This window comes from Pongo pygmaeus, chromosome 16 (genome assembly GCF_028885625.2).
Source record: "Pongo pygmaeus isolate AG05252 chromosome 16, NHGRI_mPonPyg2-v2.0_pri, whole genome shotgun sequence".
Lineage (NCBI taxonomy): Eukaryota > Metazoa > Chordata > Mammalia > Primates > Hominidae > Pongo > Pongo pygmaeus.
This window is the reverse complement of record NC_072389.2, coordinates 62,892,351-62,912,131: the sequence shown is the minus strand read 5'-3', so window position 1 is coordinate 62,912,131 and position 19,781 is coordinate 62,892,351. Positions and strand designations below refer to the sequence as shown.

Below are 19,781 nucleotides of genomic sequence, written 5' to 3'. Positions count from 1 at the left end.
CCAGGGCCCGTACGGGTCAGCCTCCAGGGGACAGGGCAAAGAATAGATAGATCTGAGGACAATGATCATCGTCGGTCCCTTTCCATGGGGAAGCTGCTTCGGTTTCTGTAAAATAGAGACTGTGGTGCCTGCTATGGGCCTGGTGTGAGATCAAGAGAGGTTATGGGCCAACTAGGATTGCAGAAGACCTCGAATTTAGAAAAAGGGGTAAACAGGGGGCTCCTGTTTATTCTGTAATTAACATTGAACATGCTTCCTCTTTTGCCATTTTCTGGAACGGGCAGTTTGGATTTCTCAGAACATCACAAGAATCCAGGGCCATTAATTCCCTCAGCATTCACCACTGACCCGTCCCCACCCTTCTGTTTCAGAAACCGGTCCCAGGGCTGGAAGGCCTCCAAGTTCCACTTCCCTCAGTAGCTCCCAGCCACTCACCTTGGCAGTTTCTTAAAGGACACAGAGCCAAGCTCTGGAGAAAACAAAGAAGTCACAATCACAGGAGAGTCAAAATTCCCATTGGGTGACAGCGTTTATTGAAAGGAAATCTTGCTTTATCCAGGAATTCACTTACATGGAGGTAGCTGCAAGGAGAATGTCTCTTTCCCATGACAACCCAAAGCAACCAAACCATATCCTAAAGCAGAAATGCAATGGAATAAGCCAACGGGCATTGTAGAACGACACTCAGAAGCAGGAAAAACCATAAAAGATACAGGATGATTGTCTCTTCAGTATTGCATTTGGCCATGTATGTGTTTTTACGTAAAATATGTTTTCTTTTTAAGCTAGCTAAAGAAAATACTCTTGATCGGGGTTAGTTCTTACAGCAAAAAAACAGAAAAATAGTATGTATATATAATAAAATTAAAGAACGATAGTATGTTATACCTGTAAAGGACCGTGGGCCCTAATCTGCACTTTGTCCCAGGCAATCCGTGGCTCTGAGAGTGAGCACACTGTCAAGGTCACTGGGGTGAGATGAGCCGGGACTTGAAAACCCTTCTCTTAACTTTCAGTCTCAACTCTTCCCACTCCACTATACCGCATGCATTGCCAACTCCCTCAGAGTGTAGGATAGCGCAATTGTCAAAACGCTTAACAGCCTATTTTTAGGGTAATGATGCAAGTGTTTTGAAAAGTGACCTGTGTTCTCTTTGCATGGGAGTTTTGCTTCTTGTAGCGAGCCCCATGGCTACTGGAAAGAACTGACCAGAATGTGGGGCAGCTACTTTCTCACAAACCGAAACAGACACACCTCCCAAAGTTATTGGGTGTGCTGACCGTCCCCAGCAGCGTCTCTAGGTATGAGTGGGCTGAGGCTTCTCTCAGCAGGCTTACTGGCAGATGTCTAACGATGGCGGAAGCAGCAGGGAAATTATGAACATATCGAGGGTCCAAGTGAGCTCTAGGGAACCAGGCTTGTCATGTCCTCAGGAGGACAGAGACAGAGGGCTGAGTACAGAGGTGCTCAATCTCCATGTCGATTTGATTGTCATTTATCACCCCCTTTCCTGACACTGAGCTCCAGGAGGGGAGGAATTTGTGCCTGTTTGATTCAGTGCTGTATTCTGTGTGCCAAGGACTGTGCCTGACACATCACCGATGCCCAATAAATATTTGCTAAATGAATGAATGACTAAAGGGAGGAATCGGCCACACCCCACATAAGCAAGCAGAGGTGAGAATCACCCCTGGCTGTGGTGAGGATGACGGTGACCCTGTAGACGTGGAAGGGGCTTGGCTCTCTGACTCCAGACTCCCACCCTTAAACTGGGCTGACCACTCTGAATCCTGCCGGGTGGGCTCTGACCTGGTGCAGGTGGGACTCTATGGCAACTGTCATGGAGTCCTCTGGCCCACAGGCCTCCAACTTATTGGGATGGTTGGGGACACTGCTGAAGCAGCTGAACGCTACCATCTCTGCCCCATATATGTCACCAACTCACAGGGTCCTCTCCCTGACCATGTCCTGTCCCGTACTCTGACCTGTGGAAGCCCAGCTGTGACTGGGCCTGGCCTGTGGGCATGCCTGGGGACTGTCACATTGTGAAGTGACACAGGAAGGCCAGGAGGGAGTCCCCGGATATCTAGCATCCTCCCGATGCCATGCTCCCTGAAATTCCTCTCCAGCCATATGGCCTGGCCCCCAGACCTCAACCACTCCCTGCCAGCCTGCTGCTGGCAATGTCTCTTTGTTCCAGGAAGTTGGAAGGAGTCCTCCAGTTTGCACAGACACACCTCTGCCTGACTTCTGTTTCTTTCTTCCTTTCCTCGACATAAACCTGAGATCCTGCTCAATCCACCTCTTGCCCACACATCCCCCAGCTTTCAAGAACTTCTCTGTCTTCCTTCTCACACTGGGCCCCATACCCACATCTGCCTATCTCCTCTCTTATCTCCCTTCCCCGATGACCTTACCAGACACCTCCCACCTCATTCTCACACCTAAGTCTGTGAACCTTTCCCCCATATCCTCCTATTCCCCCGATCCCAAAAGCTTGCTGTGGGACATGACCACACAGCCCCATCCTTCCAGAAACGGCCTCATTTGTTTAAGGTCTTACCTACAACTTTCCCTACTCAACCTGTGTAAAAGAAATTGCAACCAGTGACTGGGAACAGGTCTCAGCACAGTTCAGAAATTATAACAGAATTCTAGATAAACTAAGCAAACAAGGCCATAGCTGCAGTCACAGAAGCAAGCAACCTTCTGGCTTTCCCCTGTGCCAGTGACTTATTTACCCAGACCTTGTGAACTGCTATGCTCAGTCTTAGCTGTCCATGACTACTACAATTCTTATTTTCCAACTTTGGTTTCCAAACTGGTCTTCGACTTTATTTGACTTTCTCTCTCTCTCTCTCTTCTCACCTCTGCTCCTCAATACTTAAAATATAATAGCTTCATATTTTAAAAAAGAATACTCAATGGCTGGGCACGGTGGCTCATGCCTGTAATCTCAGCACTTCGGGAGGCTGAGGCAGGTGGATCACCTGAAGTCAGGAGTTCAAGACCAGCCTGACCAACAGGGTGAAACTCTGTCTCTACTAAATACAAAAAATTAGCCAGGAGTGGTGGCGGGCATCTGTAATCCCAGCTACTTGGGAAGCTAAGGCAAGAGAATCACTTGAACCAGGGAGGCAGAGGTTGCAGTGAGCCGAGATTGCGCCATTGCACTCCAGCCTGGGGAACAAGAATGAAACTCCATCTCACAAAAAAAAAAAAAAAAAAAGAATACTCAATATAGATGCATGAAATTTACAAACCAGCCACCCTACCAAGCCTCCATCACATTCCAAACGCAACAGCAGCAGTTCGTGAGAAGGTCTGGTTTAAAATATGTACAAGCTATACATGGTTTCCTCCCTGCACAGTGCTATTAAATAAGTCCTAGCCTTCTGGACCCTTTGCCTTGGCAGGGGGAGTGTCAAGGGGGGGCAGGGACAGCAATGCAAATAGTGACTGTGGAACAGGGGCCTCAGCCTACCAACGTGTATCTCTCACAACACCCCTGTGGGTGGTGGCTCCTGTTCCTCAGGCATCTCAACATTTTAAACTGCAAAAGCTCCCCGTCAAAGACCCACTGAGAGACCCTGGCGAGGAACGTACACTGAGGAGCTGGCATGCTGGGCAAAGAGGCTGCGATGGGTCTCAGTGGCAGACAGATGTTCCCCTCCCTGCCTCCCGCTCTGGGTGGCTGCAGCTTCTGCAGGAATGACAGGCACTTCCACAGCCCAGGAGTGCACTCAGATCTGGCTGGCGGCGGCGCTGTCCTTGGAGAATGTGTAGCTCACAGGCGCCTCGTAGAGGCTTCCCCCGTCCGTGCTGAGGTCATCGTCATCATCCATGTCATCCAGCACTTTACTCGGCAGCTTCTTCAGTCTGCTGAAATGACAAGGGGCATGTTTCCTGGCCCTGGGCCGGGGCCTGTAGCTAATTTGGAGATAAAGGGAGGGTTCTGGGTTGCTGTCCCTGCACCCCACTGAGTGGCACAGAAAAGAAACACAGGAATGTAACAGGTCTCCACCTGATGGTCCCTTCAGCCACAGGGAGCCCACCGCCCCCATTTCAGCACCGAAAGCCTGTGCTGATGGGGTGGGCCAGGCTGGGATAGGACCAGTATCGTTGATTTCCCCAGGCTGTTATTACTGATCTTGTCTTAATTTAAAATTTTGTTATCTTGTTCACCATGGATTGCATGCATTATCTTTTAAATATTGCATTAAGATGTTATCTATCTTAATTATTGAGATTTTTACTGCCCTCTTAAATGGTGCATCCTAATGCCAACCTTGGGGCCAGTGACCTGATAGATCCTGTTTTACAGGATTCTCAATGGGCTGGAGCATTCTGTCCATTGATGAGAACTACCTGGGCAGCCAGCACAGTGCCCCACGTCACAGCCAGCCCCCAAGAAAGGCTCAGCTCTATAGATTACCATGAACCTAATCTCATGAACCTTACCTCATACTCCAGGGAGAGACCCCAGAGCAGAAAAAGCAACCCATAAAGTCCCCAACCCTCCACTCCACATCCGCATCCTTAGGACCACGGCAGACAAGCTTCAGAGAGCTGCTCTCTCCTGGAAACCAGGCTTGGGGAATCCTAGTCCTCATGAGGATACAAACCAGAACTTCACCTTATTTCTCCCTAAGTCAGAAAAAAGCCCAGGGTGGCCCAGGAACTGCCCGTCCATGATGGTGTGAGCTAGTCTTATCTGCCCTAAGCCTCCGTTTCCTCTTATGATCAACAGGGATGATATCTACCCAGTTGGCATTGGGGCATTGGTATAAGAATGACGTGCATGAGACCCTACTGCCCATGTAGGGTGACTGAAGTGGACACAGCCACCTTTACCTCTAAGATAAGATAACCCCAAAAGCGACAATGAGGAGCTGGCTTGAGACAACCGGAGTGTGAATGCTCTGAAGGCAGAGCCTGTCTCAACCGTGGGGAGATTATCCGGCCCTTTGTGGCCTCCACACCTGCCCACCTTAAGTCCTTCTTCATGGAGTTGAGCTGCCCCTGCAGATGCTCATTCATGTCCATCTGCTCCTCCAGCTCCCTCTGCAGCTTCTTTTTAGAACTTTCCAGTCTGTCGATTTCCTCCTCAGCCTCCTCCACCTGCCGCTTCATGGCTTTCAAACGCAAGCTCAGCTGCACCGGGAGAGAGTGTGGGTTGAGTGCCGGCTGATGGCCCAGCCCCAGCGCTCAGCTCACCCCAGGTCTGGCCACCATCTCCCCAGGCAACCAAGACATGGGCAATGGGGCAGCCAGTCTCTTGGGAAACATGGAGAGCAGGCAGTAAGACAAGGTGACTCTTTAAAAGCCAAACTCAGGGTGTAGAATTTGCTGATATCCCCTAATTCCGTAGGCAAGAAGCCCCCATTTGATGATGTGACTGGGTGCGTGGAAAGGGAGGAATCAGCCCACTCACACTCCACTCCTGCTCAGGGAGGCCTTGCCTCCCTTGCTCCCTCAGCCTGAGACACGCCATCTCATCTAAGAGCAAATGCACGCAGAGGCTCCCCACCTGGTCCTTCTGATCAGTCAGTGACAGGTGCTCATCATCCACCTGCATCACCAGCTCCTTCACTTTCCGCTCTAGCCGCCGGTTGCTGAGCTGAAGATTGGCCCGATCCCTGGAAGAGGGAGACAGAACTAAGAACCCTCTCACTCCCATCCCTGCAGGGGGCCCAGCCAAGGCTGTGGAGGAGGGGAAGCTCCAGCCAGGGGTGCCTGGTCAGCTCAAGGCTTAGGGTCAGGGAAGCACAACTTCACAGGAGAAAAAGCTGCTTGTGAGAGACGTGAGGAAATGGGGCTCTGAGAAGGGGAGTGACTGGCCCAAGGCTGCAGAGCCAGCAAGGGGCTGAGCCATAGCTAGACCTGCCCAGAGTCCCTGAGCTTTACTTTGTAAGGCAAGAAGTCACAAACTGCAGATGTCTTGGGTCTACTTCAAGCTGTTCTGGCCTGACTCCCCAAAAGTCCAACTAACACAATAGATAATGTAAAGTGTCAAATGCTGGCACACCACGCTCCTTCTAGGAAGGTGAGGGGCTGTGAGTCAGAATGACGGCTGGAAGGCTGCTCAAGTTGAACCTGGTGCTGGCCCTCGGGCTGCCATTAGAGAGTTAGCTGCAGAGAACTGAGTTGCTGGATAGGAGTGTGCTCACTTGATCCCATGTCCCTCCCACCCACTGGGGGAGGACCTGCCCCATCTCTGACTGGCGGCTAGTCGGCCTCTGCTTAAACACACCCGGCCACCAGGGCAGAGTCAGCCTTCTGGCCTCTAATGTGGCTGAAACTCGGTAGCTTCCGTGGCAGCCTGTCCTGTTTAGAGAACAGGAAAAGGCACAGCAAGTACAGTGGCACCACCATGGACTGAGAAGTGGGGGTCCTAAGCTTTTACCCAGCTACACCAGTATCCAGCCAGGCTACCTTGCTCAAGTCACTTATTTTGATGGGTCTCTGTTTTCCCACCTATAAAATGGAAATAATAAAGTAAGGTTGTAGTTGCTCTGCCTTCCTCACAGGCTACGAGGGTCAGGACAGATCCCAAATGTGAGAGCACGTTGCGATGGGACTGTCACAGCCCACTGGGGCCTCTGCACTGCAGTGGGTGGGCCCGGCTCACCTCTCCTCACTCTCCAGGCGGTCCTCCAGCTCCGCGATCCTGGCCTCCATCTGCACAACCAGCCCCTCTTTGCTGGACCTGTAGGAACCTTCCAGGTGGATAATCCGGCTCTTTAAGTCCTTGTTCTGGAACAACATAGGGAGACTGTGAGGGGCTATGTGTCTGCCACGCTCTGTGCAAAGCAGCGAAGAATACGGGGCAGAACCTGGTGTTCAGTCGCTGCATGCGATGAGGCTGCTTTCCGCACCAGGGCCTGTGGCGTGGAGACCTGGGGAACACAGAGACGTTTCCAAGGAAAACCCTTGAACTCAGCTGCAGGCCAGAAGAAGAGGTTCTATCACACTCCCTCATAAGCCTGAATGAAACCTTTGCTATGTCCTAAGACTCCCGGATGTCAAACGGGCTTTGCTTTGCCCTATAAACCTACACGGGGACAGCAGAAATAGGCTCCTTTGCCAGTCCTGTGCAGTGAAGAACATGAACAGAAATCATGTAAAAGAAATAAGGACCCGATGAAGCTTTCTGAGCCACTCATGTGTTTGATGACGTGGGTTCTTTTTCATTCTCTTTACATTAGAATTTAGCCCTCTTCAGGACCTAGAAAATAACACACGCAATTCCGCCCCCCTCAGCTGCCAAGCTTCCATGCAGATTTCATAAGACCGGGAAAAACAACTCTGGAAAAGGACTGTTACCCCCCAGAGTTCTTGGGATGCCAAGTAAAGGAGGGACCTCCAAGGGCTTCTAGTTCAAAGCAGTGAAGTGGGGGAGGGTTAGTGGATGGACTGGGGAGGCAGCTCACAGGCTGGCTGCCCTCACCTGCCTCTCCAGGGATATCTTGTCGCACTCCAAGTCTTGTCTCGCAGCTCTCTCCTGAAGTAGCTCATTCCTCACCTGCTCCATCTACAGCAAGCAGAACAAAAACCCAGAGGTTAGAAGGACTGTTCCTGTATCTTTTGTACTGAAATGGTGGCAAGGAACCGAATGTCAACCCCCACTTTATGAAGGGGGTTGCCCTACCCAGCCCCTCGTGCCATCTGCTCTGGGGTACAGGATCTGTTTCTTAGTTCTTTCTTGGTTTCTCGATGATCGCAATACTGGTAATACAAATAATAGTAAGAGTCAAAGCTAGCCCTGCTGTTAGGGGTTGAACTGTGTCCCCTCAAAAACATATGTTGACACCCTAATCCCCAGTACCTCTGACATGACCTTATTTGGAGATGGGGACTTTAGAGAGGTAATCAAGTTAAAAATGAGATTATTAAGGTGGGCACTAATCCAGTATGGCTGGTGTCCTTTAAAAGGGGGAAATTTGGATGCAGAGACAAACATGTACAGAGGGAAGACGGCCACGTGAAGACGGACACAGGGAGGGCGCTCTAGGGAGATGGAGGATTGGGGTGATGGGTCTACAAGCCAATGATTGCCAAAGATTGCCAGAAACCACCAGGAGCTAGGAGGAGGCAAGGAATCATTTCCCTACTGGTCTCAGAGGCAGCATGGCCCTGGTAACACTCTGATTTCAGATTTCTGGCCTCCAGAACCATGAGACAATAGATTTCTGTTGTTTTAAGTCACCCAGGTTGTGTTACTTTGTTACAGCAGCCCTAGAAAACTGGCACACCTGCTTAGACTCCACAGGTAGGATCCTATGACACCCACAAACAACTCTCAGAAGGAGGTAACAGTATCTCTGCTGAGGATACCAAGGCTTCCAAAGGTCAATCAACTTGAAGGGTGACCCACTGTCTAAGTTTGCCTGGACTGAGAATGTTCTCAGGCTATTTCCATGCTGAACTGGGACATCCAGGTGAACCAGGATGAGTCAGTCACTCAACTTCCCCAAGAGGTACATAACCAGGAATGGGGGAGCTAGCATTCACCTGTGCTCCTAACTGCTGCATTATAAGCTCAAACTCCAGAAAGGGCTTCCCAGAACCTTGAGCATATCTCAGACACTGCTAGATTTCTCCTTTTTTATGCCAGAAACAAAAGTCAGTAAGAATGCTGGGCAACTTCAGATGACCTGACAAAAGCTGAACACTCCTGAGGGTTTCCTCTATGCTCAGGAAAGGAGCCTCGCTGTGTAGCGCCAGGGAAGAAATCCCATCGCCTGACCATCAGCATCTCTTCTCCCAATTCCCAGTGGCTTGTGCAAGAGTAAAATGAGTTATCAGAGGTGGAGGCTCCAGACCCTGTTGCCAGAACTGTCCAGCAGAGGGCAGCCTGAAGAAGCCAGAAGAATCAAGCTAAGCCAGTAAAATAAAACCACCTTTTCCTTCTTAAGGATGAAAACGAATTCCGGGATCCAACATGGCTAAGAGGTGCACACACAGCCCCAGACACCAGGGCCTGGAGAGCATTTGACACAGGCTTACTTGGCCTGGCCTCAAGTTGAATTTCGCCACCTGTACAAGCACCCCAGTGAGTAAAAGATAAGCTCGCCCCTTCCTCACTGTCCCCCACGGAGAGCAAGAACTGGGGTCCCAGGAATGGCCAGAGGAGACACCCCACATTGGGCCAGGCTTGCATTTGCTCCCTGGCTCCCCTTGTCCCGACTGAGGTGTGTCACACAGCATGATGTCACTGGCTCAGAGTGGGCGACGGGGAAGGGGGCGAAATGATGCTGGTGGGACAGGCAGGGTTGGGACACAAAGGCCTCCAACACCACAGGGGGAAGCTGGGCCTCTGCCCCTAGGTGAGGGGGTACCAGGTGGTCCAAAGAAAATGCTCACATTTTAAAATTCCTAACTGACAGGCATCTAAGTCATGGAGGTTCAGAATGTTCAGCAGAGGAAATTGAGGCCTACGGCGGCGGTTATGCAAGTAACCTCAGGAGCAGGGCTAGAGCCAGGCTGAGCCCCTGCACTGCCCATTACTTCATGGCTCTGTCTCTGGACCATCTAAGTGAAAAGGATTCCAATAGACCTAGAGTTCAAATGCAGCTGTAGCATAAACATCCGGGCACAGAAGGCCAGTCCAGCCTCCTTAGGGCATCTTGCATAGAGAAGGGAAAAATGCCAGCAATGGCCAGGACCAGCAGGCAGGGCACGTCCACCCAACTCAGGCCCGCTCCCACTCTGCTGGGCCCCAGGGCTCTCACGAATCACACACTGCCCAGAGGGCACCAGAACAATTGCTGTCACTGTTACCCCAGCACAAAGCGCAAGGGGAATGAATGCAGGCTCACGGTCCTGCTCCCAAGGTGGTTTCTGAACCAGCCACTGACACCTCACACGTGGAGGTCAGCAGAACAGCTGGGCCACGGGACTGAGGACAGACATGCCTCCCAGGGGCAGCCGTTCTGTTCATGTGCCCAGGGCAGGGCCCAGCACTTCACTGAGGACATGGTTAAATTTCCACTGCAATGGGAAACAATTACAGAGAAAAACAGCAGTGGCCTAACTTGTCTGCTGGCTCTGCCTGTCCCTCACCTGTGACCTTGTTGATCTAACTTCTGGGATACAGGCTCCTAAGCAAGGAACTTGACTGAATGAGACACCCTGTAAGGGCCCCCGAGCTGGCCAATGATACAATAAAAGCACAACCTTGTGCCTCTTCTACCCTTCAGGGCACTGTGTGGCACCCTTCTGAGAAAGCCAGAGGCGCCTGCCTCCATCCTTAGGCAGAGTAGCCACCCCGTCTCTCAACCATTAGGAGTTTCCCCTGGGGAAAACCCACATTGTCATAATGAGAACAAGCATGTGTCTGCGAGTGCACACGCTTGTGTGCTGGGCAAGAGTAGTCTCAGAATGATAGGATGGGTTTGTTCACTGTTCAAACGACATGATGCGTCTTATGCAGGACATTGTGACAAAGAGACCCAGGCAGTGCCCGCTCTCCATATAGCCTAATGGGGGACAAATGAATGAGCCCTGTATAAGTGGTCAGTGTCGCTATGGCAGGAAAGGACAGTGTGCTGGGGTGGGTGCACTGGGCGACTGCCCAGATTCACAGGGCCAGCAAAAGCTTCCAGGACACAGACACTAAGCTGAAACTTAAATGAGATCAGGGATAGGCAGGGTAGAAAAAAAGGGTAATATGGTTTGCCTGAGTCCCCACCCAAATCTCATCTTAAATTGTAGTTCCCACAATCCCCAGTGTCATGGGAGGGACCCAGTGGAAGGTAATTGAATCACGGGGGCGGGCCTTTCCCATGCTGTTCTTGTGATAGTGAATAAGTCTCACGAGATCTGATGGCTTTATAAAGGGAAGTTCCCCTGCACATGGTCTCTTTTGCCTGCCGCCATGTAAGACATGACTTTGCTTCTCATTCACCTTCAGCCATTATCATGAGGCCTCCCCAGCTACGCTGAACTGTGAGTCAACTAAACATCTATAAATTACCCAGTCTCGGGTATGTCTTTATCAGCAGCATGACAACAGGCTAATACAATGGGCAGGGTAGGGAATGCAGCTTTCAAAACCGGAAGGGGGCAGACCACCAGTAACACAGAGTAGAAGGTAAGAAAGAGAAGGGCAGTGTGGGAAGGAATTAGCCATGTGAGGGAGGTGAGTGGGCAGGTTAAGCAATCGATGGATTGGGTGGAGAGGAAGACAGAGACTAGTCACACAGAGCCCAAAATCATACTGTGACAGTTGCTCACAGATTTATTGTGCTTACCAAAGCAAGTCCTGTGGATTTGAATAGTATTATCTCATTTACTCCTGGCCACCACCAATGAGGTAGGCAGTGTTAACATCCCCACCTGTGCCTAGAGTCCTCCTGGTGATGCATGTGGGGCCAACTGGGCGATGCCGGTGGAAGCCACAGAACAGGTGAGCCCACCAAGGAGCGACATATAAAGAATAAGGAGGATCTGCAGCTGTGCCCTGGGGATCCCTCCAACCCCCCATGTCAGGGGAGGCAGGGAGAATCCAGGATCTATCCCAAAAGCCAAGAAGGGCAAGGATGCTGGTAAAGCACACAGGCTGGACAAGAACAAGTTTGCTTCTGGAAGGGTCTGCAGAGAGGTGAGCCTGACTGCGAAGCTCAGGGGAGGCGCTGGAGGTGAAGAGGTGGGAACAGACACCACACTTCTCCTCTGGAATCCAGCAGCGACTAAGACAGCAGCTATGACCCAGGGCTGGAGGGGGCATGAGGGTGTGCAAGGAATGCCCACACCTATTGTTAGGTGGCAATGAGAAGCCACAGAGGACAGAAAAGTCACAACCAGTGGACATCGAGAAGGGAGTGTCACAGGAGAGCAGCCACCCAGCAAGCGGAGGGACAGGATCCAGGCCTGTCTTGGGGTCAGAATGTGGGTGGAGAGAGGAAGAGGATCCCCCAGGGCTTGGTGGAAGGCAGGAGCCTGTAGCTCAAAGGGAAGGTAGAGGCAAGAAAGGGAGGAAAGGTAGATTATTTTCCGAAAAGTGAAGGGATAAAGAAAAACTGGAGGCTTGTAGAGAGAGAAAGAAATCTAATTGCTGTGGAGTGTGTGGCTGAAAAATACCAGAAGACAATAAACAGCCAGCAGAGCAGAGGCAAGCATCGCTCTGCAGCTGTGCTCCCTGCCAGGAGACCCAGAGGGGAAACATCAAGAATCAAGAGACCCTCAAGCCGGGCAATGGGCGGGAACTCTCCAAGGCAGATGTTATCACCCTGAGTTTCCAGGTGGGAGGTCCAGAAACAGCTTCTGAGTCAGAGTTAGATGGAAGCAGCTTTGGGATTCCAACCTAGGTTTTCCGATAAAAACTCATACTCTTTTTTCCCCTCCCCATTGTGTCTTCGCAAACCTGTAGGACCTAGGACTCTCAATAAAGGAAGAAGACCCACAAGGAGGCGAGTTCAGGCAGAGACTATGGAGCCCAGAAGGAGAACGTGTCTATGGTGGAGTGAGGCAGAGTGCAGAGTGCGTGGAGGGATTCCAGGATGGCCAAGTTGTCACGCAGCCCTGGGCCCAGCGTGGGGGTTCAGGACAAATCCTGCCACGTAAAGCAGCAGCCACCGGCCACAGTCTTGCACCCTCAGTGCCAATGTCTGAAAAATCTGGATCCCACCAGGAAACAGACTTCCCTGTGCAGAGCAGCACTTAGCATGGCAGCATCCCCAAGGGTCCCCAGAGGTTCAAGACCTCCCTGGAGGGCCCCTGGAGAGCCCCAGGATAATGGTGACTCTCCAAAGGGGGATAAAAAAAAGGAATTATTTATGCCCCACCACAGCCCCTTAAAAGATGGCTATTAAAATGGAAATGTAAAATAAATCAGAGTGAAGAACAGGAAGGAATAAATGTGTAGCCATAAAACTTAACAGTTACTGTGACCTGAGCAGGCAGTCCATTTCCTTGAGTCTTTGCAAACCCAGGCTTTTGGCAAACATGATAGGCTTCCTTTTGTTCTTCAAAGGACAGCCTGACATGAAATTCTAAAGTAAATCCACCATGTGGAGCCTTATACAAGAAATACTATGTGGTACTATGGACAATGCCCCAAGAAGGATGGGTTTCAACAAAAACCCAGAAGTATCCTGTGTGTCCCTGCTGTTACCTGTCCTCAATACAGTGATCCCAGGACTAGGCCCCTTGACTTGGGAATATTGTAAATCAAATTCTTACCCTGAGCCCACACTGGCACCTGCCCTGGGGCGGGGGGTGGTGGGGAGGAGGGAAAAACCTATGGCTTGGCTGAGCCAGCCTCCTGGACCAGAGAAGAGTAAACTCAAGGCTGGGAAAGTATTTCTTTATATAAGCTTAGTGCTTTATATGTTGTTTACCCTTCAACTACATTAAATAGCATGAACAAAAACTTTCCAGTCAAATTAAAAACAGAACAGGAGCTGAAGGCAAAAGTATATCGCAGCTGGATTGAAAGAATGCTAAGCCCTAGGCATTTTGATCGGAAATCACAGTATCAGATTCCAGTGGGTTTTATGTCAGAGATACCCATGACCTGAGCCAGCTCTCAGAATTCTAAGTAGCTGCCTTTCGGGTTAATGGAAAGCCAGAGCTATTTGTGATGGCCAATAGCAATACTGAACCCCATCATCTGTGTTTATCATTGGGCTGTAAAGAGGTTGGCAAGCCCACACTCCTGGCTGGCATTAAAAATAATAATCACAAAAAAGGAAAATTATTATTAATCAACTGTACACACTGGATTTTTGAGCAGCTGATACAATAAGAGGCAGTTCTGAGATTAGGAGCATTTCAATTAAAAAAAAAAGAAGAAAACCCCCCTCTGATCTTTCACCCACAACTGCAAAGAAGATGGTCCCATTTAGCAGGGGTGGCACCCCTGATGCTGACTGAGGAGCAGGTGTGAACCAGTGAGGAGCAGTTCCTGAAAGTGACTGTAGGAGCCCACAACTCTATCACTGGCATTTAATCCTGCAGTTGCCGAGGCAACAAGGCAGCCTTGCTCAGTTCCTGGAGAGACCATGAAGCCACCCAAAGCTCGAGTTGGTATTTTTCCTGCCTGGGCTTGATGAGTCATCTTTCCACTGGGCTGGGTCATCATGGTCTCCATAGCCAAGAGAACGCCTTCCCATGTAGGCCCAGCTCTGCTGTGAAGCATTTGCAGCAGTGCTCATCGAGCCAGCACAACAGCCTATTGGCCTTTAATTTAAAGCATATGAAGCCGGACCTCTCTTTGGCTATTTGAATCCTGCACTCATAAAGAATCAGGAGAAGATCAGCTGAACTTAAATCTCACCCATTTTAAGAAACACGACTTTTAACTTGGGAATGGAGACCCAAATGCATTTGAAGGAGTGGTCTTTAAGACCATGACATAGTCTCATGCAGGGATGATGGGAACAGGCAGGAGGCTTTGGAGTCAAACTGTGACTCCACCTCCTACAAACTGTGTGACCCTATGTAGTCACTTCACCTTGAAAACCATGAAAACAACAAGAAAGTGAGTGAGGCACCCAGCATAGTGTCTAGCACTTAGGGAATCATTGGTAAGGATGGCAATTGTCATAAATGGAAACATGGTTTTTGGAGGATGGAAAGGAAAAAGGATTACTCTGGATTTAAACACATCAAACGCCAGTAACTTCAACTTCTTTCAACTTAGAAGCCAAACAGAAACCTTTCTGTATATGATGGGACTATACTTGGGTGAGAAAACAGATACTCCTTACTTCTATTTCATAAAGAAGATATCATTTTATCAACTCCAAATCCATCCCTTCTCCTTCATAGCAGTCAGACTTGAAAACAAAGTTCAAACATCCAAGAGGTTTGAAAAACTTTTCTCTCTCAATTAGGATTTCCTGAATCCATCACTCTGAATAATACTGTCCTGAGCATGTAAAGGAAGCCCTTAGGAAGGCTGTGATATGGTTTGGCTGTGTCCTCACCCAAATCTCATCTTGAATTATAGCTCCCATAATCCCCACGTGTTGTGGGAGGGACCCAGTGGGAGGTAACTGAATCACGGGGGTAGATTTTTCCTGTGCTATTCTCATAATAGTGAATAAGTCTCATGAGATCTAATGGTTTTATAAAGGGCAGTTCTCCTACACACACTCTTTTGCCTGCCGCCATGTAAGACGTGCCTTTGCTCCTCCTTTGCCTTCCACCATGATTGTGAGGCCTCCCCAGCCATGCTGAACTGTGAGTCCATTAAACCTCTTTCCTCTATAAATTATCCAGTCTCAGGTATGTCCTTATAGCAGTGTGAGAACTAACTAATACAGGCTGGGAACTTATAAACAACATGGCCAGCATTTAGTGAGTGCCAAATGTATGCATAAGAAAGAGAAAGAAAGAATGGAGGCATGGAAAGGGTCAAATATACCATCTTACACAGCCTTTCTTGTCCTCCACCCTGGTAACAGCACAGTTGAGGCCTCCTCTCAGTCGCCCCTTCTCCAGTCCTCACCCCCACTCCTGGTGCATGAGTCTTCTAGAACACAGTGTATGCTTCACTCTTCTGCTCAATAGCCTTCGATGGCTGCCCACTGCCTTCACAATAGAGCCATTCAAAACCCTCAGTCTGCCTCTTCAAACTTATCTCCTTTCATTTCCTATGGAAGCTGGAAATCTGATTGAGCCACACTCATCCATTCATCGCTCCTCAAAATGCTGTATAGATCCCTACCTCCCGGTCTTTGTTCACACCATTCCTTCTATCTAGAATCCCGTTCCCAATCCCCTTGGTTTATTCACATCTTACCCTTTCTTTAGAGCTGACTCCAAGTCTCCACCCTCTTTCTAATAATTCTTCCACACTCACTCTTGCAACGATGGTCTTTCCCTCATTAGCTGCTTGAATCTTTTACTTGGCATTTAGTATCCACTGTTTTTTATTGTTAGTTATCAATTTTTTAGGTCTGACCCATCTCCTCAAACAAACTGTAGCAACTCAAGGTCAGGGACCATTTCTGGTCCTCTTGGAGCTTTACTGCAATGCCATGCACACAGCAGGTATTCATCATATTTTGCAAGGACGGGTAGACAGAGCACTGCCTGGGAAATCAAGACCTAAGCCCAGCTCTGCAGTCAACTGCCTGCATGACTGTAGCCAAATCACCAGGTGACTCTGGGCCTCAAATCTCTCATCCATTACAGAGACGTGGGGAGAGTTGGACTCTGAGGTCCTTGCCAGATCTAACAGTCTATGAGAGGGGTTGGCCATCCACTAATATTGCTGGAAAACCTTTTTTCTGGCTTATTCACTTAAGTCCCATCACTAAGATTAGTGGGAGATGTTTGGGGGAAGCAAAGATTCCACAAAGGAGCTTGTGAGAATTCAGAGTTTAAGGAGAGAGCTGTTAAGTTTGAACCTTTTAATTTAAAGAGAACAAGATCGCCAAACTAAAATGTCCCATGCATTCTCTTTTCAGTGCCTCGTAGCAGTTTGCTAGGAAGGCAGGGCCGATGTTATTACTTGGGTTCAAGATAACAAGCGCCCTTTCCTGTTTTAGGAGATGTCCATGTTAAGGAGATGCCATAAGGTCAGCATTTGATGGGTGAGAGGAAAAACGGTCTTAAGTTTTGAAGTTTCCCTTTTCTTGCTTTGATTTCAGCAGGAAAGCACAGGCACATGGCCCTAGAAGTTAATCTAAGTGGACCAGAAAAGCTCAGAATCAGGGCCCATCTGTCTATACCCAAGGCCTCCCCAGAGAGCCTTCATTTCAAGAGGCAGGAAATAAGCCTTGGCTCAACCTCAACTTTGAATGAGAATGAGATGCTTTCCAGGGAGGCGGGTATTTGGCCCACCCATTTCTCTGCCCTCCCTCACAAGTCAGGAGGCAGCAACGGCCAGAAGAGAAGCTCTCAAAACACAATCAGGAGACATCACTGTATCTCAGCTTTTCTGTTTCATTGGCTTACCAATCCCTACGTCCATGTGAATGTGCTCAATTTCTCCACTTATAACAAACACCAGGCTTTACCCTCCCTATCTCAGATGATTCAGTGAGAAGAAAGAAAACAGAAGAGGGAAAGACAGTTGGTAGGGAAAGAGGCTAAAGACGTTGGTGGAACTCATCTTTTTAGGCATGTGACTCAGATACAGGGAGAGAATTGGGGGAAAGTAAAGGGTGAGTCAGACACTTCTGGATGTATGAAACCTTCTTGCAGCACTGCAATGTTAGAATTCAGAGGAGCCTTCAGAGATCGCCTGGATCAATGACTTCCTTTTGATAGATTTTAGAGACTGAGCTCAGAGAGGCTGGGACTCTCCCACAGGTAAATGAGGCTAGTGCAGGAGCCAGGACTGGGACTCCCAGCCCGCTGCTCTCCCCAGCAGACCAAGTGAGTTCCCTTAACTTCCTCCCTGGACTTAGTTCAAGTTCTTGGTTCCCTTAACTTTCCCCCTAAACTGACATCAGTTCTTGGCTTAGTGGAAATATTTTTAGCCATGGACAGCAGTTCTATTCCCCATGATCCAAGTGCTCAGTTGAAAGGAAAAAGAAGTGTCCAGAGCAATTCTGGGACCAGATCCCTGCATGATCAGTTCTGTCAGTGTTGGGCTGTCAGCTGAGCTAAGGGAGGCAGACACGTTCTGGTTCAGTGTCTGTGTTTTGTTTGATATAAACATGGAACTGAAGGTCTGTTTTAACGGCCTCATTACTGATAGGATGACAGGCTTTCCCACTATTCCTCTTAGCATAAGCCACAAGAAGCGCTGGCAAAACAAATCCATGGTCACATCCTTTGTCATTGTGAATGTTTAGCGGATCCTGACATGTCTGGGGGGAACATCGTTACTTAGCCAGGCTGGCAGGGGCTCATCACAAAACAGCTTTTATTCCAGTGAGAGAACTTAGAAAACACAGTCTTCAGTAAGAACCCTGGGGGGCAGTAGGGGAGATGTCAAGGTTGAGCTCTCCATCTGGGCTTCTGGTTTTCAGGAACGTCCCTCTCTAAACCTGTGCAGCTCTGGCCTGATAGGCTGTTGCAGCTCCAGAGGAATCATAGCCTGGGAACACACAGACAGAATCCACTCTCCATGAGGAGGGTGGAGGGAACGCAGCTGGGTTGCAACTTCCTTCACTCTCAGAAGCAAAGGAGCATGAGTATCCCATTTGTTTGCAAAGAAATCTGTCAACAGGGCCCTAACAGAATATGGAAAAGCAGACAGTGATTCACGTTCTACTTTGAGCAGGGCTGCCTGCTCATAAGGTGCTATCGCCAAGCTCTGGAACTTCCAATTCTTGGTCACGCTGAACTGAGGAAAGGGAAGTCCATATGAATAAGCAGAAGAGACCAGAGGAAAGTGCCCTTTGGAATAGGGAAGACTGGAAAGAGAAGACAAAAACATAAAGCAGAAAGTGGAAGTTTCCCAAGTGGTTATGAATAACAATCTATTGGCCATAGTAGGAAAAGTGCTTTTTAGGGCTGAGGCTCTAAGGGTCATTAGTTCAACAAGCAAGTGTGTGGAATGTGGCCGCCAGCACCATGTTAGGTGCAACAGAAAGTAGGCTCTATGAGGCAGCCTTTTCCTTGACAAGTTAATTAGCAGTACACACACCTATGAAGCATTCACGTTCAATAACAGTACTTTCCAAGTGAATGCTTTTTGCAGTTTTGGAAGGAGTTTCACTTACATTTGATCCTTATGACAACACTGTGAGGCAATCGGGGAGAGTTATTCTCATGTTAAAGATGACGGAACTAATTTCTCAAGCGACGTGCAGATAATACATGCAGTATTATCCAAAGGCTTTTGACCTTTGTTTCCATTTTTTAATTAAGTGAAGGTTCAGAGGGGCTTTGAGATAGACTGGGAGTGGCAGGTGAGATCTGGGGAGAGCAGTGAGATCACGAGGAAACAGAGGTACTGTTAACTAGTTTCTGTGTCCCCAATGCATGCCCAAATCACTTGACAGATAAAATATGGAAGCATTTTGGGAAGAGGATTCAGAACACTCAGTGGCAGTTTCGAAGATAATTAATTTGTATTCACTAGTCTCAGCCCTTCATTTACAAGATACCTGTGGATACATGTAGAAACTTCTAATGATAGAATGTGCTTTGAATGACAACTTACCCAGTTGCATGCCTAGAGCCTTGAAATGGTGCTGGACGAACTGCATATCAACATTTAGAAAGCCCTTCACTCTTTCTTGACTAGCATTGGCACTTTCTTAATGAAAAAGATGAAAACAAAACCTAAAAACCTTGAAATGATGCTAGGTATAGATTAGGAAATAATCTGACCAAGGATTAAAATTTAAAATCTAAAATACAAGTAATGTGGTCAAAGTCTCTCCTAGAAGCTTACTATGGTGATGACTATTCAATCTTTTGATCAATTCCATCAATTTCTAGATGGCATGAATTTTTCTCTCCTGGCCTTAACTGAATCCCCAGGTTCAACCCCTCATGTTCCTTTTTCACACAGGACAAGCCACGCATCATTCACCTATAGAACAGTACCTGTTCCCTGCTCCTACTGATCCTCTCAGACAGCAAATCCGAGTTGTTTCTCTCTTCTTCCAGTTCCATCTCCAGTTGAGACACCTTGTCCTAAGAAGGAAATCACAAACACAGTCGACTTAACTTGCACTGACCAGGATTAATAGCAAAGATTGCACCACAGAGAAACAACCCTAAGGGCAAATGAGAGCTAACTACCATTAGAGTTTGTAAAAAACAATATATCTATTTCTTACACTGCCCAAAGCAGATATTTCTTAAACTATGTGTTTCATAACTTGTAATGTAAAATGTGACTGTCTTTGTAGAAAACACATAA

The 19,781-nt window shown here is 48.7% G+C and overlaps 1 protein-coding gene across 10 annotated transcripts in view; it reads right to left on the bottom strand.

Annotated features, from left to right (window-relative positions):
• Nucleotides 1-504: 504 nt before the first annotated feature.
• Nucleotides 505-19,781, bottom strand: part of CGNL1 (cingulin like 1) — a 178,023-nt gene continuing 158,746 nt past the window's right edge. For 5 of the 10 annotated variants that reach the window (XM_063652656.1, XM_063652658.1, XM_063652659.1 and 2 more), the window contains 7 exons: nt 19,463-19,552; nt 7,452-7,535; nt 6,838-6,900; nt 6,633-6,757; nt 5,532-5,640; nt 4,992-5,155; nt 505-3,883 (listed from right to left, as the gene is read on the bottom strand). In XM_063652656.1, coding sequence (XP_063508726.1) covers nt 3,745-3,883; nt 4,992-5,155; nt 5,532-5,640; nt 6,633-6,757; nt 6,838-6,900; nt 7,452-7,535; nt 19,463-19,552 — 774 coding nt within the window. In that variant the 3' untranslated portion in view covers nt 505-3,744. The remainder of the gene's footprint in view (nt 3,884-4,991; nt 5,156-5,531; nt 5,641-6,632; nt 6,758-6,837; nt 6,901-7,451; nt 7,536-19,462; nt 19,553-19,781) is intronic. The other 5 variants (XM_054451099.2, XM_063652662.1, XM_063652663.1 and 2 more) reach the window with 3 other exon arrangements.